The sequence below is a fragment of the Phocoena sinus genome, chromosome 3 (assembly GCF_008692025.1).
Source record: "Phocoena sinus isolate mPhoSin1 chromosome 3, mPhoSin1.pri, whole genome shotgun sequence".
NCBI classification, from domain to species: Eukaryota; Metazoa; Chordata; class Mammalia; order Artiodactyla; family Phocoenidae; genus Phocoena; species Phocoena sinus.
Window position 1 is genome coordinate 82196936 of NC_045765.1, and position 25024 is coordinate 82221959.

General features: G+C 34.7%; 1 protein-coding gene across 1 annotated transcript in view; it reads left to right on the plus strand.

The window, feature by feature from the left end:
- Positions 1 to 25024, plus strand: part of TMEM232 (transmembrane protein 232) — a 270739-nt gene that overhangs the window by 111585 nt on the left and 134130 nt on the right. The window contains 2 exon segments of the mRNA XM_032626528.1: positions 22822 to 22980; positions 22982 to 23070. Coding sequence (XP_032482419.1) covers positions 22822 to 22980; positions 22982 to 23070 — 248 coding nt within the window.

A 25024-nucleotide genomic window follows, 5' to 3' on the forward strand; every position in this document is an offset into this window, starting at 1 on the left:
ACACAATAAATTTTACTGTTTCATCCAGAAGACCTATTTTTCAGAAAGATAGGGAACAACACAAATGGAATATTATATATGTAGCTGGCCCCATGAAAGTTCATAGCACAAAATGGGAGTTCAGATAAATGTTTGCTCTCTAACTTTTTTCTACTATTAATGAGGAATAAATTACTATTATCTTTTAGTAGTATTTGAGCTGGAAACTTAAATGATGAGATACATGAAATGATTCAAAGAGGGAGGGTCAAGGAAAGCATCTTTCAGATAAGGAAATGGCATGAGCCAAACATAAATAAGAATGCTTTAAGAGAAAGTCATTGGTTGACCTTGCCTTGTTGGGTAAAAAGGTTTGGATTGGGCAGTATTAGGCATCAAATTTGAAAGCTATGTTTTGGTTACCAAGCTAAGGCCTTAGAGACTTAGGGATGGTTTGATAAAACTGGAGATGCTAAGTAAAGGAAACAGTTTGGGGAAAAAATTGTTTGTTCTTATTGGATTTTAATGGTTTGGTAATTTATGTTGGATAAAAATCATGTATATAATTTCCTATATATTTTTTTAATGAATTACTGCTTTGGAACTTGTGGTACACTGTTAGAGTAATTTTCCCCAATTTATTCAAGGCTCCCTATATCCCATCCTTCCTTCCCCACTCAAATTCTAGGCTTGACCATGTGACTTAATTTAAACAATTGTAATGCTATACAAGTAGAGATTTGAAAAATGCTTACACATTGGTGCCTGCCCTCTCTTGTTCTCTTGGCACCCTGTAACTGATATGTAAATAAGTCCGAGTTAACCAGGTGGAAGATGAGAGACAACATGGTAGAGAGACAAGCCATCCTAGTTGTTTCACGGACACCTCCCAAAACTAGCCGGTCCCTACCTGACCTAAGAGTTGATCATAGACACATGAATGAGAGGGGAAGGCACATTCTCCTGTGCCCAGCTCAGATTGCTGACCTTGGCACTGTGGACTAAATAAATGGTTGTGTTAAGCCTCTAAGTTCTGGGTTTTTTGTTTTCTTACATAGTAGGAGTTTTCTGATTGAGTGCTACCTAAATGAGATTTTAATCTGCTACATTGTTCAGTATAAATGTTACTTCTTTCATACTTATCATTTTTTAAAAGACACTAATAATAATAGCTAAGATTTGTTGGGCATTTACTTTGTGCCATGTGCTAAACACTTTACATGCATTAATTATTTAATCCTCAAAAAAACCCCGTATGATACATGAGTTGTTATAGTCTTGATTTTACTGATGAGGAAATTGAAACTTTAAATAAGGACAGTTAAACTTTTTGAAAGGTAAAGTAACTTGCCCATGGATACTGTGGTAGATTACATTGTTTGATTTTCTTATGTTTAATAATCATTGCATTCCTAGAAGAGAAACACTTGATGATGTAGTAATCTTTTTAATATGGCTATATTTGCTTTGATATTATTTTGTTTAATATATTGCATCCATAATTTTTTTTTACCCTTCAGTAAGATTTATTTATGCTTTTAAAATCATCTTTGAAATATATAGGACTTAAGTAATAATTCTTCTTAAGGTGTTCCTTTATTTTCTTTTTTTGTATTGTTCTTATTAGTTATCTATTTTATATATATATATATTAGTGTATATATGTCAATCCCAATCTCTCAATTCATTCTACCATTACCACCCCGCCATAATGTTTTTCTTATAATGTTTTCTTATAAAGTAAGAGTTTATGTCAAAGTTATGCTGAACTACTAAAATGACTTTGGAAGTGATTATCTCGCTCTTTTTTTTTCTATTCTTTGGAAGAATTTTGTAGTATTTTCATGATTTCTTCCTTAATAATTTAAATTAATTCCTTGAATTCCCAAGTGAAGACATTTGGTCATGGATACTTACAGAAAGGTTTTTAATTTGTGGAAGAATTTTTCAGTTATATGCCTGCCTAGACTTTATTTTTCTTTGCATCAGTTTTGGTTGTTTTGTCTCCCTAAGAATGTGTTTATTTCATTTGCATTTTTAAAGATATTTTATAAAGTTGCTCACAGTATCCTTCTGTGATATTTTAACATCTTTAGAATCTGTCATGATACTCTTTCTTTTGTTCTCCTTTTAGTGTATCGTGCCAAGGGTTTATGAACTTGTTTTTGAAAAACAAGTTTTGATTCTCTTGATACTGATACTTATTACTTCTATTTTGAACCATTGGTTATTGAAGTTTCTTAATGGCTACATATACGGAGATTTTGTTGTTATATTTATGATTTTTGATTTCTAGTTTAATTCTACTGTGTTCAGGGACAATAGTCTCATCATTATGAAATGTTCTTCTTTATAAAAAGTGTATCTTTTCTATTATGAGTATACCACTGTACCTTTCTTTTATTAGGGTTCTTTTGGTTAGTATTTGCATGGAGCATCTATTTCCTTTTTTAAAATTCCAAGCTCTCTGAATTCTTACATGTATATATCTTTAGAGAAGCAATATATTTTAACCTGAAAATTATTGACTTTATATTTGAATGCTCATTCTGTTTACACTTAATGCCATTAGAATATATTTGTGTTTATTACTACATCTTTCTATTTACTATTCTGTTTGTACTTCCTGTTCCTGGCTCTCCTTTTGTGTTTTTCTTTTTTTTTTTTTTTTTTGCTTTTCAATTCCATTCTTTTTTATTGAAGTATGGTTGATTTACAGTGTTACATTAACTTCAGGTGTACAACATAGTGACTCGATATTTTTATAGAGTGTATTCCTTAAAGTTATTACAAACTATTGGCCATATTCCTTGTGCTGTGCATTATATCCTTGTATCTTATTTGTTTTATACCTAGTAATTTATACCTCTTAATCCCCTTTCCCTGTCTTGCCCCTCCCCACCCCTCCTCCTCACTGGTAACCACTAATTTATTCTCTGTGTCTGTGAGTCTGTTTCTGTTTTGCTTGTCATTCATTTGGTTTAATTTTTAGACTCCATATGTAAGTGAAAATATACAGTATTTGTCTTTGTCTGACTTACTTCCCTAAGCATAATACCCTCCAGGTCCATCCATATTGTTGCAAATGGCAAATTTCATTCTTTTCTATGGCTGAGTAATATATATATATAATACCACATATTCTTTATCCATCCATCTATTGATGGACACCTAGGTTGCTTCCAGTTCTTGGCTATTGTAAATAATGTTGCCATGAACATTGGAATACATGTATCATTTTGAATCAGTGTTTTTGTTTTCTTGGGATATATACTTAAGAATGGAATTGCTGGATCACATGGTAGTTCTTCTTTAAATATTTTGAGGAACCTCCATACTGTTTTCCATAGTAGCTGTACCAATTTACATTCCCACCAACAGTGTGCTAGGTTTCCCTTTTCTCCACATCTTCAGCAACATTTATAATGTGTTGTCTTTTTGATCATGGCCATTCTGACCTGTGTGAGGTGATAGCTCATTGTGGTTTCAGTTTGTATTTCCCTGATTAGTGATGTTGAACATCTTTTCATGTGCCTATTGGCCATCTGTATTTTTTTTTTTTTGGAAAAATGTCTAATCAGGTCTTCTGCCCATTTTTTAGTTGTTTGTTTTTTTTTGATATTGAGTTGTATGAGCTCTTTGTATATTTTGGATATTAACTCCTTATCAGACATATTGTTTGCCAATATCTTCTCCCATTCAGTAGGTTGTCTTTTTTTGTTGTTGATGGTTTTCTTCACTGTGCAAAAGCACTTAAGTTTATTTCAGTCAATTTGTTTATTTTTTCTTTTGTTTCTCTTGCTTGAGGAGACAAATCCAAAAATATATTGCCAAGACTTACATCAAAGAATGTACTGCCTATGTTTTCTTCTAAGAGTTTTTTGGTTTCCAGTCTTAAATTTTAGGTCTTTAGTTCATTTTGAGTTTATTTTGTATATGGTATAAGAAAATGTTCTAATTTCATTCTTTTTTGTGTACCTGTCCAGTTTTCCCAATACCAATTCTTTAACAGACTGTCTCTTCTCCATTGTATAGTTTTGCTTGCTTTGTTGTAAACTAATTTACCATACATGCATAGATTTTTTCTGAGCTCTCTATTCTGTTCCATTGATCAACATGTTTGGTTTTTTGCCATTAGCACACTCTTTTGATTATTGTAGCTTTGTAGTATAGACTGAAGTCAGGGAGCATGATACCTCCAGCTTTGTTCTTTTTTCTTAATATTGCTTTGGCCATTTGGGCGTCTTTTGTGGTTTCCTACAAATTTTAGAATTATTTGTTGTAGTTCTATGAAAAATGTCGTTGGTATTTTGATAGGTATTGCATTAAATCTGTAGATTGCTTTGGGTAATATGCACATTTTAATTCTTCCAATCCATGAACACAGGCTATCTTTCCATGTATTCATATCATCTTCAAGTTCCTTCATCATTGTCTTATAGTTTTCAGAGTATAGGTCTTTCACCTCCTTGATTAAGTTTATTCCTGGGTATTTTGTTCTTTTGGATGCAGTTTTAAATGGGGTTGTTTTTGACTCATGGACATAGAGAACAGACTTGTGGTTGCCAAGGGGGAGGCAGGGAGGGAGAGGGATGGACTGGGAGTTTGGGGTTAGTAGACGTAAACTATTATATATAGGATGGATAAACAACAAGGTCCTACTGTGTAGCACAGGAAACTACATCCAATCTCCTGGGATAAACCATAATGGAAAAGAATATAAAAAGAATGTATATATGTGTATAACTGAGTCACTTTGCTGTACAGCAGAAATTAGCACAACATTGGAGCTCAGCTATACTTCAATAAAAAAAAATTTTTTTAATGTGGGATGTACCAAAAAAAAAAGGATTGTTTTCTTGCTTTCTCTTTCTCATAGTTCATTATTAGTGTATAGAAAAGCAACAGATTTCTGTATATTATTCTTGTAGCCTGTAACTTTACTGAATTCATTTATTAGTTTTAACTTTTTTTGGTGTAGACTTCAAGGTTTTCTACGTATTTTGTCATCTGCAAATAGTGACAGTTTTACTTCTTCCCTTCCAACTTGGATGCTTTTTATTTTTCTTGTCTGATTGCTGTGGCTAGGACTTACAATACTATATTAAATAGAAATGGTGAGAGTGGGCATCCTTGTCCTGTTACTAATTTTAGAGGAAAAACTTTCTTTTTTTTTTTTTTTTTTTTTTGCGGTACGTGGGCCTCTTACTGTCGTGGCCTCTCCCATTGTGGAGCACAGGCTCCGGATGTGCAGGCTCAGCGGCCATGGCTCACAGGCCCAGCCGCTCTGCAGCATGTGGGATCTTCCCGGACCGGGGCACGAACCCACGTCCCCTGCATCAGCAGGCGGACTCTCAACCACTGTGCCACCAGGGAAGCCCAAAACTTTCATTTTTTTTAACCATTGAGTATGATGTTAGCTATGGGTTTTTCATAAATGGGTTTTATTATGTTGAGATATTTTCCCTCTGTGCCAAATTTGTTGAGAGCTTTTATTATCATGAACGGTGTTGAATTGTGTCAAATGTTTTTCCCGCATCTACTGAGTTGATCATGTGATTTTTATCCTTCATTTTGTGAATTTGGAATATCACATTGGTTGATTTGTGTAAGTTGAACCATCCTTAAATCCCTGAAATACAGCCTACTTGTTCATGGTGTATGATCTTTTTTATATATTGTTGAATTCAGTTTGCTAATATTTTGTTGAGGATTTTTGCATCCATGTTCATCAAAGATACTGGCTTTTAATTTTCTTTTTTGTAGTGTCTGTCTGGTTTTGATATCAGGGTAATGGTAGACTTGTTGAATGAATTTGGGAGTGTTCCCTCCTCTTTAGTTTTTTGGAATAGTTTGAGGATAGGTATTAACTCTCCTTTTTATGTTTGGTAGAATTCTCCTGTGAGGCCCTCTGATCCTGGACTTTTTGATACCAGATTCAATTTCATTTCTACTGACCAATCTGTTCAGACTATTTCTTCCTGAAATAGACTTTCTTCTTGAAAGATTATAGGAGTTATAGGAGTTTCTAGGAGTTCGTCCATTTGTTATGCAGATAACTATATGAAGTATTCCTCTCATTATTGTTTTTCTGTGATATTATTTGTAATTTCTCCTCTTTCATTTCTTATTTTGTTTGTGTCCTGTCTTTTTTTCTTGATGAGCCTAGCTAAAGGCTTATCAAATTTGTTTATTTTTCAAAAAAATCATCTCTTGGTTTCATTGATCTTTTCTATTGTCTTATTGGTCTCTATTTCATTTATTTCCTTATTACCTTTTTCATTCCTTCTGCTGCCTTTGGGCTTTGTTCTTCTTTTTGTAATTCCTTTAGATGGTTGCTTAGGTTGTTTATTTGAGATTTTTGTGTTTCATGTGGTAGGCCTCTATTGCTATAAACGTCCCTCTTAGAACTGCTTTTGCTGTGTCCCATAGATTTTGGAAAGTTTTGTTTCTATTTTCACTTGTCTCAAGGTATTTTCTGATTTCATCTTTGATTTCTTTGTTGAACCATCGTTTTTGTTAGTAGCATGCTGCTTATCTTCATTTTCCCCCCATTTTTCTTCTTATAATTGATTTCCAGTTTCATACTGGAAAAGATACTTGATATAATTTTTATCTAAAATTTGTTGAGACTTGTTTTGTGGCCTAGTATGTGATCTATCCTGGAGAACTTGCCATATGTACTTGAATCCAATATGTATTCTGCTGTTTTTGGATGGAATGTCCTGAGATATCTATTAAGTTCAACTGATATAATATGTCACTTAAGGCAAATGTTTTCTTATTGATTTTTTGCCTGATGATCTGTCCATTTGTGTAAGTGAGCTGTTAAAGTTTCTTACTACTACTGTATTGTTTTCAACTTCTCCCTTTATGTCTGTTGCTATTTGCTTTATATATTTATGTGCTCCTATATTAGGTGCATACATGTTTATGAATGTTGTATCTTCTTGTATTGATCCATTTATCATTATACAATGCCCTTTTTTGTCTTTATTATAGAATTTGACTTTAATATTTACTTTGTCTGATATGAGTATTGCTATCCCAGCTTTTTTTTCATTTCTATTGGCATGGAATATATTTTTCTATCCCCTCACTTTTAGTCTGCATGTGTCTTTAGCTTGAAAGTGAGTCTCTTGTAGGCAACATGTAGATAGGTCTTGTTTTTTAATCTAATCAGCCACCTTATGTCCTGTGATTGGAGAATTTTGTCCATTGACATTTAAAGTGATTATTGATAGTTATGTACTTGTTGCCATTTTGTTACTTGTTTTCTGGTTGTTCTGTCTCCTTTTTTTAAAACTCATTTTGTACCCTTTCAGGAAGATTTTTCATTATACCGTTTCATCCCACCCCCTTTGTTTGTTTACTTGGTGGTCACACATTCCTTTATTTGTTACCCTGATATTACAAAATGAATCTCTTATTACTGAATTCTAATGTAGGGAGATTTATATTTTCCTGGACCATAAAATCATCTTATAATATTTTAACTCCTTTTCTTTCTCTTAAACAATTTTCCTGTTGAACATTTAAACTGTGTGTGTTTCTGTGTGTGTGTGTGCATGGCTACATGTGTGTGTGTTTACAGATACCAACATATTAATATTGTTTTATACACTCAGTATTCTTTAGATTTACTTATACGTTTACATGTTTCTATCTTTACTTTTCCTTCTTGAATCGCTGACCTTCCATATGGGATTATTTTTCTTTCGCTCAAAGAAAATCCTTTCATATTCTTTTCATGAGCATCTGCTGGTGGCTAATTCTGTCAGCTTTTACTGACAAAAGGTTTTTATTCAATCTGATTTTGAAGGATAGTTTTATTGGCCAAGAATTCTATATTGGTATAGGTATGACAAAGTTAAGTGTCTGACTGCAGTGTTTGTTCTTTTCCTAGCTAATGGTTTTCCTTGCATCATTTTTATGATTTTGGTCATAAAGCATTTTTTTCCAAATTATTTTTAGCTAATATATTTTTAATGTAAATTGCATAATAAAATGTCTATACTAGGTTTCAGGAATAATAATGTCTAAACTAATGCCTTTAAATTCTCCACAGCTAATTATTCAAAAGACCAAAGTGATTAGCATCTATGCAGTTTTCAGTTTTTCTCTTCTAAGGCTGAAACTCCTATTTATTTCATGTTTTAAAAAGCTGCCTTCCTAAGCGAGTTAATAATGTTACTGTAGAATAACTTGAACAACTAAATCACATATATGAATCAGACAAAGCAAGATGATTTCAAAAGAATGAGTACATTTGGTCTATAGGTGTAATGTGTTAGAGCAAATATTTTGAAATTATTAAAGTTGTCCTATCTTGTCTGGAATAGTCTGAACACTTTCTATATAATTTATAGGTGTGTTTAATTTTACAGTACAACATGAACAAGATATAATCAAATTTCCTTTCCTTTTCTTTCTTTTCTTTATGTCACTATCATGGCAACACTTATTTACAGTAATAGAATACAAAGGTTAGTTACTTGTTTTTAAACATGCTTAGTTTTTAAAAATTACTTAATAATTCCCACATACTGTTAAACCACTTATATTATTGTCCTGTGATACCTCTTTGGGGAACAAATTCTATGGCATAAAATAGTTAGAAGCTTTCTTTTACAAGTGGTAAAAACCTTGTTAGTCTTTAGATGCTGCCTCACTGCTCAATGTGAATAGAGAACATCTAAAAAAAAAACCCTATACAGTGCATACAGTGAAGGCTTGTGCCTCAGATGCTTTGATCTGCAATAAAATATTTATTCCACTTTTATTTCAGTTAATGCAAATGACTATGCTTATAGCAAAACCTTTGTTTATTCTTTCCTTCCTAACACCTTGCTCCCAGAACCTTTCCTTGTGTAAGGTAATCATCATATTACCTACACAGAGTGAAACATAGCCTTAATTATAAACTACTCTACATTAGAGTGGAAGGATTTATTTCACTAGGATTGATGATACTTGTATGTTTATGGAATTAAGAGAGATTTTCTCTCTTTATACTTTAAAAATAAATATGCAATTCATATGATAAACTTGATTTTAATAAATTAAAATTTATACTTAATACCTCAATTTATCTACATCACTGGTAAATCCTTCACTAACTGTATTATGTACTTTAATGCCTTGTATGTTTTTTTAATCCATAGTAGCATTCTATCATCTACAATTCTTTTTATATCTATTCATAAAATTTGATACTTAATGGAGGTTAGATGAGAGGTGAGATATTTAATAGCAAATTTGAAATGAAAAACATTTCTAAATATCCCTAAACATAAACCTTCATCTGACAAATTCAATATAAACCCAACTGTTGCCTGAGTATTTGGGAAAGAAATAAAAAACTGTCATATAGTCACAGTGGCATAATAAACAAATGTTAATTGATGTGCTTTGTTTGAAATACTTCCATGGAGACTTGCAATGAGCAAGGCTCTTCTGTATAGGCAATTCAGCAGCATATGTTGGCACATCTAGGAAAAGTCATCATGTATAAATGCTTTCCGCCATCTGGTATATGACCTAAAATATCAAAATGAAATATGTACAACTAAAATGAATATGTGACTTTATTCAGGGTACCTTTGACTCATTAGGTAAAGCCCTTGCTGGTTAACATTTCATGGTGATATCTTTAAAATAAAATTTTTTTTTATTCTTAATGATATTTCCATACTCCTAATGTACTTTTTCTATTTATTGGAGTATAATTGCTTTACAATGTTGTGTTAGTTTCTGCTGTACAATGAAGTGAATCAGCTATATGTATACATATATCCCCCCCCTCTTGGACTTCCCTACCACCACCATCCCACCCATCTAGGTTGTCACAGAGCACCAAGCTGAGCTCCCTGTGCTATATAGCAGGTTTCTACTACCTATCTATTTTACACATGGTAGTGTATTTATGCCAAACCTAATCTCCAAATTCGTTCCATCCTCCCTTTCCCTACCATGTCCACATGTCGGTTCTCTACTCTACGTCTATGTCTCTATTCCTGCCCTGCAGATAGGTGCATCTGTACCATTTTTCTAGATTCCACATATATGTGTTAATATATTTGTTTTTCTCTTTCTGACTTATTTCACTCTGTATGACAGACTCTAGGTCCATCCACAACTCTACAACTGACCCAATTTCTTTCCGTTTTATGGCTGAGTAATATTCTATTGTATATATGTACCACATCTTCTTTATCCATTTATCTGTCATCAGACATTTAGACTGTTTCCATGTCCTGGGTATTGTAAGTAGAGCTGCAATGAACATTGGGGTGCATGTGTCTCTTTTTTTATTTTTGCTTTTTTTTGTGTTACGCTGGCCTCTCACTGTCGTGGCCTCTCCCGTTGCGGAGCACAGGCTCCAGACGTGCAGGCTCAGTGGCCATGGCTCATGGGCCCAGCCGCTCCGTGGCATGTGGGATCTTCCCGGACTGGGGCACAAACCCGTGTCCCCTGCATTGGCAGGCAGACTCTCAGCCACTGTGCCACCAGGGAAGTCCCATGTATCTCTTTGAATTATGGTTTTCTCAGGATATATGCCCAATAGTGGGACTGCTAGGTCATATGGTAGTTCTATTTTTAGTTTTTTTAAGGAACTTACATACTGTTCTCCATAGTGGCTGTATCATTTTACATTCCTAACAATAGTGCAATAGGGTTCCTTTTTCTCCACACCCTCTCCAGCATTTATTGTTTGTAGATTTTTTGATGCTGGCCATTCTGACGAGTGTGATGTGATATCTAATTGCAGTTTTGCCTTGCTCTAATAATTAGTGATGTTGAGCAGCCTTTCATGTCCCTCTTGGCCATCTGTATGTCTTCTTTGGTGAAATGTCTGTTTAGGATTTCTGCCCAGTTTTTGATTCGGTTGTTTGTTTTTTTGATACAGAGCTCCAAGACATGTTTGTATATTTTGGAGGTTAATCCTTTGTCAGTTACTTCATTTGCAAATATTTTTTCCCATTCTAAGTGTTGTCTTTTTGCCTTGTTTATAGTTTCCTTTGCTGTGCAAAAGCTTTTAAGTTTCATTAGCTCCCATTTGTTTATTTTTGTTTTTATTTTCATTACTCTAGGAGGTGGGTCAAAAAGGATCTTGCTGTGATTTATGTCAAAGAGAGTTTATCCTGTGTTTTCCTCTAAGAGTTTTATAGTTTTTTTACATTTAGATCTTTAATCCATTTTGAGTTTATTTTTGTGTATGGTGTTAGGGAGTATTCTAATTTCATTCTTTTACATGTAGCAGTCCAGTTTTTCCAGCACCACTTACTGAAGAATCTGCCTTTTCTCCATTGTATGTTCTTGCATCCTTTGTCATAAATTAGGTGACCATATGTGCATGGGTTTATCTCTGGGCTTTCTATCCTGTACCATTGAGCTATATTTCTGTTTTTGTGCCAGTACCATACTGTCTTGATTACTGTAGCTTTGTAGTACAGTTTGAAGTCCGGGAGCCAGATTCCACCAGCTCTGTTTTTCTTTCTCAAGATTGCTTTGGTTATTCAGCGTCTTTTGTGTTTCCATACAAATTGTAAAAATCTTTGTTCTAATTCTGTAAAGAATGCCATTGGTATTGTGATAGGGATTGCATTGGATCTGTAGATTGCTTTGGGTAGTATAGTTATTTTCACAATGTTGATTCTTCCAATCCAAGAGCATGGTATATTTCTTCATCTGTTTATGTCATCTTTGATTTCTTTCACCAGTGTTCTATTGTTTTCTGAGTACACGTCTTTTGTCTCCTTAGGTAGGTTTATTCCTAGCTATTTTATTCTTTTTATTGCAGTGGTGAATGGGATTGTTGCCATAATTACTCTTTCTGATCTTTCATTGTTAGTGTATAAGAATGCAAGTGATTTCTGTGCATTAATTTTGTATCCTGCAACCTTAACAAATTCATTGATTAGTTCTAGTAGTTTTATTGTGGCATCTTTAGGATATTCCATGTATAGCATCATGTCATCTGCAAACAGTGACAGTTTTACTACTTCTTTTCCAGTTTGTATTTCTTTTTTTAATTTTTACTTTTATACAATTTAATTTTAATTTTTTGAATTTTATTTATTTATTTTTTGTACAGAGGTTATTATTAGTTATATATTTTATACATAATAGTGTATATATGTCAATCCCAATCTCCCAATTCATCCCACCACCACCACCCCCCTCCCCTGCTTTCCCCCCTTGGTGTCCATATGTGTGTTCTCTACATCTGTGTTTCTATTTCTGCCTTCCAAACAGTTCATCTGTACCATGTTTGTAGATTCCACATATATGTGTTAATATACGATACTTGTTTTTCTATTTCTGACTTACTTCACTCTGTATGACAGTCTCTAGGTCCATCCATGTCTCTACAAATGAACCAATTTTGTTCTTTTTTATGGCTGAGTAATATTCCATTGTATATGTGTACCACATCTTCTTTATCCTTTCATCTGTCGATGGGAATTTAGATTGCTTAAATGATCTGGCTATTGTAAATAGTGCTGCAATGAACATTGGGGTGCATGTGGTTTTTTTTTTTTTCACATCTGTATTGGAGTATAATTGCTTTAAAATGGTGTTAGTTTCTGCTTTATAAAAAGTGAATCAGTTATACATATGTTCCCATATCTCTTCCCTCTTGTGTCTCCCTCCCTCCCACCCTGCCTATCCCACCCCTCCAGGCGGTCACAAAGCACCGAGCTGATCTCCCTGTGCTATGCGGCTGCTTCCCACTAGCTATCTACCTTACGTTTGGTAGTGTATATATGTCCATGCCTCTCTCTCGCTTTGTCGCAGCTTACCCTTCCCCTTCCCCATATCCTCAAGTCCATTCTCTAGTAGGTCTGTATCTTTATTCCTGTCTTACCCCTAGGTTCTTTATGATATTTTTTTTTCTTAAATTCCATATATATGTGTTAGCATACGGTATTTGTCTTTCTCTTTCTGACTTACTTCACTCTGTATGACAGACTCTAGGTCTATCCACCTCATTACAAATAGCTCAATTTCATTTCTTTTTCTGGCTGAGTAATATTCCGTTGTATATATGTGCCACATCTTCTTTATCCATTCATCCGATGATGGGCACTTAGGTTGTTTCCATCTCCGGGCTATTGTAAATAGAGCTGCAATGAACATTTTGGTACATGACTCTTTTTGAATTATGGTTTTCTCAGGGTATATGCCCAGTAGTGGGATTGCTGGGTCATATGGTAGTTCTATTTGTAGTTTTTTAAGGAACCTCCATACTGTTCTGCACAGTGGCTGTATCAATTTACATTCCCACCAACAGTGCAAGAGGGATCCCTTTTCTCCACATCCTCTCCAGCATTTATTGTTTCTAGATTTTTTGATGATGGCCATTCTGACTGGTGTGAGATGATATCTCATTGTAGTTTTGATTTGCATTTCTCTAATGATTAATGAAGTTGAGCATTCTTTCATGTGTTTGTTGGCAGTCTGTATATCTTCTTTGGAGAAAGGTCTATTTAGGTCTTCTGCCCATTTTTGGATTGGGTTGTTTTATTTGTTGTTGTTATTGAGCTGCATGAGCTGCTTATAAATTTTGGAGATTAATCCTTTGTCAGTTGCTTCATTTGCTGGGTCATATGGTAATTCTATTTTTAATTTTTTAAGGAACCTCCATATTGTTCTCCACAGTGGCTGTATCAATTTGTATTCCCACCAACAGTGCAAGAGGGTTCCCTTCTCTCCACACCCTCTCCAGCATTTGTTGTTTGTAGATTTTCTGATGATGCCCATTCTAACTGGTGTGAGGTGATACCTCATTGTAGTTTTGATTTGAATTTCTCTAATAATTAGTGATGTTGAACAGCCTTTCCTGTGCCTCTTGGCCATCTGTATGTCTTCTTTGGAGAAATGTCTATTTAGGTCTTCTGCCTCTTTTTTGATTTGGTTGTTTTTTTAATATGGAGCTGCATGAGCTGTTTGGAGATTAATCCTTTGTTGATTTGTTTGCAGATATTTTCTCCCATTCTGAGGGTTGTCTTTTCATCTTGTTTATAGTTTCCTTTGCTGTACAAAAGCTTTTAAATTTCATTAGGTCCCATTTGTTTATTTATGTTTTTATTTCAATTACTCTGGGAGGTGGGTCATGAAGGATCTTGCTGTGATTTATGTCAAAGAGTGTTCTTCCTATGTTTTCTTCTAATAGTTTTATAGTGTCCGGTCTTACATTTAGGTCTTTAATCCATTTTGAGTTTATTTTTGTGTATGGTGTTAGGGTGTGTTCTAATTTCATTCTTTAACATGTAGCTGTCCAGTTTTCCCAGCACTAGTTATTGAAGACCCTGTCTTTTTTCCATTGTATATCCTTGCCTCCTTTGTCATGGATTAGTTAACCACAGGTGCATCAGTTTATCTCTGGCTTTCTATCTGGTTCCATTGATCTGTATTTCTGTTTTTATGCCAGTACCATATTGTCTTGATTACTGTATCTTTGTAGTATAGTCTGAAGTCAGGGAATCCAGTTCCTCCAGCTCCATTTTTTTCCCTCAAGATTGCTTTGTTTATTCGGGGTCTTTTGTATCTCCACACAAATTTTAAGATTTTTCATTCTAGCCCTGTAAAAAATGCCATTGGTAATTTGATAGGGATTGCATTGAATCTGTAGATTGCTTTGTGTAGTATAGTCATTTTCACAATATTGATTCTTCCAATCCATGAACATCGTATATCTCTCCATGTTTAGGTCATCTTTGATTTGTTTCATCAGTGTCTTGTATTTTTCTGAGTACAGGTGTTTTGTCTCCTTAGGTACGTTTATTCCTAGGTATTTTATTCTTTTTCTTCCAATGGTGAATGCGATTGTTTCCTTAATTTCTCTTTCTGATCTTTCATTGTTAGTGTATAGGAATGCAAGAGATTTCTGTGCATTTATTTTGTATACTAAAACTTTCCCAAATTCATTGATTAGCTCTAGTTGTTCTGGTGGCATCTTTAGGATTTTCTGTATATAGTATCGTCATCTGCAAATAGTGACAGTTTTACTTCTTTACCAATTTGTGTTCCTTTCTCTTCTCTGATTGCTGTGGCTAGGACTTCAACAACTATGTTGGCTTCAGCAGCTATGTTAATTAGGAAAAAGACAAGACATCCTTGTCTTTTTCCTGATTTTAGAGGAAATGCTTTCACTTTTTCACCACTGTGAATGCTGTTTGCTGTGGGTTTGGCATATATGGCCTTTATTATGTTCAGGTAGGTTCCCTCTGTGACCACTTTCTGAAGAGTTTTTATCATAAATGGGTGTTGAATTTTGTCAAAAGTTTTTTCTGCATCTGTTGAGATATCATATGGTTTTTATTCTTCAGTTTGTTAATAGGGTGTATCACATTGATTGGTTTTCATATGCTGAAGAATCCTTGTATCCCTGGGATAAATCCCACTTGATCATGGTGTATGATCCTTTTAATGTGCTGTTGGATTCTGTTTGCTAGTATTTTGTTGAGGATTTTTGCATCTATAATCATCAGTGATATTGGTCTGTAAATTTCTTTTTTTTGTGTGTGATATCTTTGTCTGGTTTTGGTATCCAGGTGTTTGTGGCCTTGTAGAATGAGTTTGGGAGTGTTCCTTCCTCTGCAGTTTTTTGGATGAGTTTCAGAACGATGGGTGTCAACTCTTCTCTAAATGTTTGATAGAATTCACCTGTGAAGCCGTCTGCTCCTGGACTTTTGTTTGTTGGAAGATTTTTAATTAAAGTTTCAATTTCATTACTTTTGATAAGTCTGGTTATATTTTCTAATTCTTCCAGGTTCAGTCTTAGAAAATTGTCCCTTTCCAAGAATTTGTCCATTTTTTTGTGGTTGTCCATTTTATTGGCATATAGTTGTTTGTAGTATTCTATTATAATACTTTGTATTTCTGCCGTGTCAGTTGTGATTTCTCCTTTTTCTTTTTTAATTTTATTGATTTGCATCCTGTACCTTTTTTTCTTGATTAGTTTGGCTAAAGGTTTATCAATTTTTTTATCTTCTCAAAGAACCAAATTTTAGTTTTATTGATCTTTCCTATTTTTTTTTATTTCTATTTCACTTATTTCTGCTTTGATTTTTATGATTTCTTTCCTTGTAATAATTTTGGATTTTCTTTGTTCTTCTTTCTCTAGTTGCTTTCGGTTTGGGTCTTTTGTGTTTCCTGCCTAGAAAAGTTCCTTTAGCTTTTGTTGTAAAGCTGGCTTGGTGGTGCTGAATTCTTTAGCTTTTGCTTGCCTGAAAAGCTTTTGATTTCTCCATCGAACTTGAATGAAATCCTTGCTGGGTAGAGTAATCTTGGTTGTAGGTTTTTCTCTTTTATCACTTTAAGTATGTCCTGCCTCTGCCTTCTGGCCTGCAGAGTTTCTGCTGAAAAATCAGCTGTTAACCTTATGGGGATTCCTTTGTATGTTATTTTTTGCTTTCCCTTTGCTGCTTTTAATATTTTTTCTTTGAATTTAATGTTAGTTAGTTTGATTAATATGTGTCTTTGTGTGTTTCTCCTAGGGTTTAACCTGTGTGGGCCGCTGCACTTCCTGAACTTGGGTGACTATTTCCTTGCCCATGTTAGGGAAGTTTTCCACTATAATCTCTCTGAATATTTTCTCAGACCCTTTCCTTTTCTCTTCTTCTTCTGGGACCCCTATAATTCGAATGTTGGTGTGTTTAGTATTGTACAAGAGGTCTCTGAGATTGTCTTCAATTCTTTTCATTGTTTTATCTTTACTCCGCTCCTCATCAGTTATTTCCAACATTCTCTCTTCCAGCTCACTTATTTGTTCTTCTCCCTCAGTCATTCTGTTATTGATTCCTTCTTGTGTATTTTTCATTTTAGTTATTGTGTTGTTTATCTCTGTTCTTTAGTTCTTCTAGATCTTTGTTAAACATTTCTTGTATTTTCTCTATCTGTGCCTCCATTCTGTTTCTGAGATTCTGGTTCATCTTTACTATCATTACTCTGAATTCTTTTTCAGAAAGGTTGCCTATTTCCTCTTCATTTATTGGTCTTGTAAGTTTTACCTTGCTCCTTCATCAGTGACATATTTTCTTGTCATCTCAGTTTTTTTTTTTTTTTTTTTTTTTTTAATGGGTGGGATTGTGTTCCTGTCTTACTGGTTGTTTGGCCTGAGGCTTCCACCACTTGAGTTTGTGGGCTGCTGGGTACAGCTGGGTCTTGGTGTCGAGATGAGGACCTGTGGGAGACCTCACTGTGATGAATATTCCCTGGGGTCTGAGGTTTTCTGATAGTCCAGTGGTTTGGACTCAGAGCCCCCATTCCAGGAGCTCAGGCCTGACCCCCAAGTTGTGAACCAAGATTCCACAAGCCATGCAGGTCTGCAAAACAAAGAAAAGAAATAAAAGGAGCAGAACAATTACAGAGTAAAAAATAAAATAAAATTAGAAAACTAACAGATATGTTAGAAAAAATAAATTAATATATAGATGAAACAACAACAAGAAGGTAAAAGAGAACCACAATAGAAAAAGACAGGAGGGGAAAAAAAAAAGCCAAAAAAGGCCTTGGCTGTGTGTCGCAGGACTTAGGTAGGGGTGGGGTTTAGGCGGGACCCCAGCAGGCTTCCCAGGGCCCAAATGGGTGGGGGGAACTCACTCCACACCTCTGCTGATTTTCCAGTCCTGGAGGGTCCCACTGTCCGCCTCTCCTCCTCTTTCCCTCCTCCCTCCCATGCCCCTAGGACCCACAAGGTCAAAGGGGGCTCTGGAGGATTGAGGACCAGGCCTGGTAGCCTAGCAGGCTTCCTAGGGCCCAAGTGAGTGGGGGAAATGCCCTCCGCACCTCCCCTGACCCTCCAGTCCCGGAGGGCCCCACCCCATCCGCCTCTCCTATTCTCCCCCCACCTTCCTCCTATGCTCCTAGGACCCACGTGGCCCAGAGGGTCCCCAGAGAACAGAGGACCAGGTCTGGGAGCCCAGCAGGCCTCCCAGGACCCAATTGGACAGGGGAAATGCTAGGTGCACTCCCCTCTGATCCTCCAAGCTCCCAAGGGTCCCACCAGGTGTGGGAACCCCTCCCCTCGCCCAGCCACTCCTCAGGGGCACTGGTCCTGTCTGGCCTCCACTTCTCCTCCCCCTTACTCCCCTCCACATTCTACCCGGTTGCTTGGGGTTCCTCCCATTTCCTTGGGTATTGAGGTCCCCCACCAGCATCCAGCAGGTGCCCTAGTTGTAGGGAGACGTGAAATCCACATGCTGCCATCTTCCTAATGTACTCTTTAAGCAGCAAAATAGAATAAACAGCACTATTAGTCTCTATTCTCTCAATAATGATCTCTCTCATCCCCCACATATGGCTCTTCTTTTGACATAAATGGAAACTCTTAAACATGGAAAGGGAGGTGTATTTTTGAAAGAGTGTGGTTTCTTTAAATACTTATGAATAGAATTCCAGTATAACAGATACGTTGTTTTAGGAAAACAAAAATATTTGTAGAGCTTTTACAATGCACCAGCCACTGTGCTGAGTATCTTACCTTTATTAACTCATCTAAGCCTTATAACTCTCCCACCACCATCATCACCCATATGGATAGAGGATCTGAGTCTAAACAAGATTAAAAGAAGTAGCTGGTGGTGAAGTAGCTATGAGTGAGTATAACCCAAAGGCTTTGTCATTTCCATGTCATCCTGCTTCCAAAATTAGATATAAACAAGGAACTAACATTTATTGAAGAACTTTTGTGTGCCAGACACTATGCTAGAAAATATATTCACGTTTTGTGTTTAATTTTTATAGTAACCTAGAAAGGACAGTATTATTATTATTCTATTTTAGGAATGAAGAAACATGCTTAGAGAGGTTAAGTAACTTGTGCAAGATCACACAACTTGTAAAGTGGGAAAATGGATATTCCCATCTAGTCCTTTTCTTAATCTACTACATCAGTCCTTTTTAAACTTTAATATATTCAGGAGTAAGGCCTGAAATTCTCTGTTTAGAACATGCTCCTATGTAATGACAATAATAATTGTCTAAGGACCACAATTTTAGTAACAAGGAGTTACTCATGCTGTCCTCCTTTGTGAGATTTTATAACTCCTGTAGGAAATAACCTTTTGAGACCACCAGTAAGTCACTTATATTTAAATTTTGAAGTTTGAAAAACAAATTATAATTTTTTTCACAAATAAGTTAAATGTTCCCAGGTCTGAGACTACTTAAGGACAGGTGGAGACCAAAAACAGAGACATAGTAAGAGATGGAGACAAAGTTTAATGCAAACTATGCCACAGTGGCTTAATATCCTATTTCTTTCTCTTTTATTCCATCATGTCAAGGGTAGTGTGAGTTAGCTTAAATTTCGGTACTACATTTCCCTAATTATTGATGGAAAATTCAGAACTCTGGACAGGCTTTTATTTTCATTTGTATTGCTACTACATCATAATTCCCTGCATAATTTCACCTGCTCTGACATCCATCTTCTTGCCAACCTAAATGAATCCTGGTTTTTACCATCATTATGCCCAATATAAAGACAGAAGGGTGGGTATCTGACTTTGCATGTTGCTACAATCTATGTGAGAGAGAAATATTCTTCAGGAATATCACTTTTTCAATTTTAATACCAAATCAGTAAAATTATCATAGATAATAAAAATTGCCATTTGTTTCTTAATAAAAAATGTCGTTTCAACAATGGAATAAGAAAAATCCTGAATTTTAAAGCTTGCATGGCATTGCTAAGAAAATAGGCACACATGATAAAAATGTAAATGTACAAATAATGTATAAAGATTGGAGTTTGGGGTAGTATTCATTGGCAGTCAATAGTAGTAAATTCATGAATTTGGAATCTAAATAATGGTCATTCATATTTTGGGTAAGTTTACTTCCAAAAAGTATAGATTTATACTTATGCACCATTAGCATAAATAAATTCATAGTCTCTGAATTTTAAAATGAGAATAATATCTTTAAGAGAAGGCTCTTTAGAATAGAGATGACTATGGAAGTATAATTATAATCCTGTTTGATAGATTTGTCAATATAAAAGTGGCTATGTAACAAATTTGTTTTCAGCATGAAGAGGTTAGTTCAAGTCTTCTCAAGATTGGTGGTGGAAGGATCTTATAAAAGCCAGAGCATCAGTGTCTGTCTTAGGGTAGCCCTGAAGCAACTGATGCCTATTGAGCTTCTCACTATTGGCTAGACAGATCATCCTTTGTTGTCTAAGTGAATCCTCACAAAACTCTGAGGTGGTAATTATTATCTCCACATCACAAATGAAAAACAAAATGGAACCAAACTAAACACAAAATATAGACCTGGAGAGGTTAACTAAATTCGCCAAGTTTGCATTTTAAATTAGTATGTGGGGGCTTCCCTGGTGGCGCAGTGGTTAAGAATATGCCTGCCAATGCAGGGGACATGGGTTCAAGCCCTAGTCCGGGAAGATCCCACATGCTGTGGAGCAGCTAAGCCCGTGCACCACAGCTACTGAGCCTTTGCTCTAAGAGAGCCCACGAGCCACAACTACTGAGCCCACATGCCTCATCACTGAAGCCCCCGTGCTCTAGAGCCCATGCTTTGCAGCAAGAGAAGCCACCAGAATGAGAAGCCTGTGCACCACAAAGAAGACCCAACACAGCCAAAAATAATAAATTAATTGAAATAAATAAATTAAAAAAAAAATAAATCAATCAATAAATAAATAAATTTGTAAGTGGGATAGCCAGACCTGATTTCAGATCTTTCTAAGTGCAAAGCCCCATATTCTTTCCTGGCTTTTTCCTGCAGGAAAACAAACAAAACCTTTTATTGATAAGGCAAATATGCCTTTGACCGATATTTGAAGCTACATTTCTGTAAGTTGAATGCCTTGGACGTCATTGATGGCAGAAAATTAACCTGGGCTTTCAACCAGGGAACCATCGTGAAAGATGTGGCAATGCCTTCATTTTGCTATTTGAGAGAGCTGGCATCTGGATCTGTATAACCTATCCAGTCTGGGAGGGAAGAAAGCAAAGCGTAGCCAAATGAGACAAAATGAAAAGAGCATTAACATTCTATAATGCAGGGTAATGCTCTCCTGGAAACAATGTATTTTACCAGAAATCATGTGATGTTGGTCCATTCACTTACACATTTATTAATTCATCATTCTCTTAGCAATGGAAGAGCTCATAGTAGTATGTTTGTGCAACTATATGTTGTTATTGATTTTGAAGTACCTTTTCTTATGAAAAAATTAATCCAGAGAAACTAAGCAGAATAAACAGCCCAGGTATTGTGATTACCATTTTACAGATGAACATGCAGACTTTGAGACATTAAATAATGTCCTAAAAATCACAACAGCTACTGAGTGTTCTTGGCACAATTTAATTTCTTCTTTGAAATTGAATGCTCTTTCCATGATTTTGACCTAGTTAATAAGCAAGATACACAACTGGGAATAGTATAAACATAATTGTATACTGATTTCAACATCCAGAGATAATTGAAATCAAAGATATTTAAGAATAGATATATTTCAATGAAGTCTAGTGATAAAGTTGCTTTTCTGAAATAGTGAAAATACAGCTCTCTTTTTTAAATGTCAGTATTAATTTTCTAGCACTTTGAGCCTATTTCGAGCACTCATTTCATTTTTTTTGATGCTTACCTATTTGCATGATTTTCACCGTATTTTTTTACACGTTTTTTGCATGTTATTCTTTCTCATCATTTCACAGTATTCCATATGTATTTACTTTGTCTTTTGCTATTTTCCTTATTGCTTTAATAAAACAAAGGTATTTTTTCAATCTTTATCATAAGATTGTTCTCATTTTTTCCACTGTAATTTTGTCTAGATAATGCAATAGTCAGTCTTTAAATAGTAATTTCATTGAGCTAATCCTGATCTTGGAATCCTAAAGAGGTTAGTTAGATATTCATATGCAGAAAAACGTTTTTCATTCCTTTGTTTTCTACCATAGGATCTATAGACATTTAAAATGAATCCTGAGTGACTGGTAATGAGCTGCCCAAAGATGGATAATATTAAATAAAACTGAAAGAACTTAAATAATAGGAGGCAGCACCTAACTTAGTTATGAGAGAGTTTTTAATATTAGCATATTCTAAACACTAAAAAAAAGTATAATACATGACATTTTGAAACTTACATCTTCATTTATTATTACTGATACCAGCCAAGGAAAACATGCCTCTAGCTGTCTCAAAAGAAGATATAATTAAAAATCAGTCATGGACATTATTGAATATAAATAGGAAAATTCAGAAAATTGCTCTTTCCTGAATAAAAATTGCTTAAGTATTGTGGAATTTTTGTGTTAGGTTTTTTCCTATATTAGGACATATTCAATTTAATATAAATCTAAATCCTAGAACGTCTCCAATGAAACCTAAATATAAAGCCCTTTTTGTTTTTTTACTTTACTCAAGTTTTGTGCTATAGAAATTTTCTGTTGACTTCAAAGAAAGTTTAGATTATGCACAGAGAAATGAAATTCTGACTTAATAAAACATTTGTATTACTTCAACTGATTGCTTAATTTCTTATTAAATAAATATTACAAATGCTTATGAAATTCTTGTGTGGGAAGTATACAAATTTAAAATAGAAATTATATCATTACATTTTTGAAATTTCAAGACTGATCTCCTTCATGCTTAACTGTTTATTTCATTGAAAATTCTTGTTATGATTTTTAAAATCTTTTGGGGAAATGCATTTCTCTTTTAAAACTTATTTTAATAGGAAGAAAGCGACATTAGTCAAAGAAAATAAACATACATTTTAACTTTAATAATAATACATCATTTTTTCTCATTTAATTCTATGTCAACTGGTTCTTTTTTCTTTTCTTTCAACAGGCTGAGATAAATGACCCAACTGATCCTTTCACAAGTTATAGTACAAAAGTTTCATCAAATGTAGGGGATGAAAATTTCTCCAAATATATAGGATGGAGAATTGCCAACATACTTTCCAAACTATTCTTCCCTTCCACTGATACCTGTGTTCTTCCTTTGAAAAAAACCATTGACAAAATGGCACCAAATGAAATATTTCAACGAAAAGCAGGATTCCATGAAGAAGAGAGTTCTACAATTTACTGTAAGGTAAAGTGAAGCACTATTCAAAATAGTTCACTTATTCTAACATATTACATTTTGGAGTTATATAAATTATATATAATCATGTGCCACATTATTTAACTCAGTTTCTCTTTTTTAATTCAAATCTTGGCTCCACCACCTCCTAGATATTTTATCACAAGCAAGTATTCCTTTCTCAGAAAGTATTTCCTCATGCTTAAAATAGGTATTACTATGTAATATAAATCAATGTTTTAATAAAGTGAAAGCCTCTCTTCCATAGTGACCTACATTTGCCTAGTTTACCCCCATCTCTCACTATCATTAAATTCTGTGTATCCTTCCAGCGTCTATAAAATGTCAATATAATAAATTATAAGTATATTTAAAATTTTCTCTCCATTTTCCACTATGGTCTATGGATTTTTAAAAGTCTTTTTAGGAAAGTTCTTTTCATTTTAAGATTAAAGTGTTGTCACATTTCTCCTAGTACTTTTAAGGATTCATTTTGAACACTTTAATCATTGGTCCATTTGAAATTTTTTCTGGTATGTAGTGTGATGTATAGATCCATGTGGCTACTCAATTGTCCCAGCAATATTTATTGAGTGGTCTACCTCCCTTCAATATTTTTCCCTGATTTTAAATATCTTTATCAAATACGAAATGCCCATTTATTTTCTTTTTCTATGTTCTAAAATTTCAATAATTTGGAATTGTCTACTCTTTTAAGCTTTGGTAGAATTTCCTCTTAAACCATTAGTACCTTATAGCTCTTCTAAGGGTAGCTCTTTGTCAAATTCTTCTGTTTTATGTGGCTCTTGGCAGGGCTTATATTCAGCCATAACGTGCAGGTACAGCTGGATTCCGTTCTTACAGTTTGAGGCCCCCGCCATAAAAGTATCTGGAGTATCAGTCCTGAATATCGGTCTCTTTAGATTTTTCTCCTTATTTTTAAGTCAATTTTAGCAAATTATGCTTTCTTTAAATATTACATGTTTTATTCCATTTTTCTGAATTTTTTGGCCATAATTGAACAAAATAGCGTCTTAAGATTCCTTCTATTTTCTCTGTTTCTGTGGTTATCCCTTTCCCCTTAACTAATTCTCATTTTGTGTATTTGCATTTTGTCCCTTTTACCCTTCTTAAGTAGTTTGTTTGGTATTTTATCTATTTTATATTATTTTTTCAATGAACCAGCTTTTGGATTCTAACTCATGTATTTTTGTTCTTATGTTTATGAGTCTGTTACTACTTCTTTGGTCTATTTTGTGGCTTACTTTCTGATTTCTTGAAGAAGATGCTAAATTATTTGGGAAGTTTTCTTCCTCAGCATTTGCCTAAATCATTATCTGAGTTCCAAAATCATGGGACTGTTGCTGCCCAAAGGTGGACTTTAGTGCAGGGGTAATAACTGGGCAAAACAAGGTGAGGAGGCAAGTTTTCCTTTTGTGCACACAAGTAGTCAAGAGAAAAATAGACACATGCTTGAGAAGAGTTTTGACATAGGTTTAAGCATTTTTTCAAGAATTCTAAAGCCAGTGAGGAATATATGTAGAGCTGAGATTAAGGATCACACAGCCTGCACTTTAGAAGTCTCATGTGTGGTACAGGAATAAATAGTATAAAAATGTTCTTCAGCGTGTGTTATAAATATCTATAAAATTGCAATATGTTCAAGGTGTAATGGAAAGGCCAGCTTTAAATGTTATGAGTATTGAGATTTACTTTTGAATCCCCAAATGTCTTCTGTACATTTTCAAGGACCGCAGACACGAAAGAAAAATCAGTCTGGGACCAGAGAGGACACTGTACTTTGGTTTCTCATCATGGTCAGTTAAAGGAAAAGATAGAAAGAAAGAAACTAGAAAAATAAAAGAAACGGGGTATTGACCAAAGGAGATTAAAGAAACAGTGGGGGAAAGGGTGAATAGACAGTAAAAAGGCAGCTGGAGATGAATGATGCCCACTGGGACAC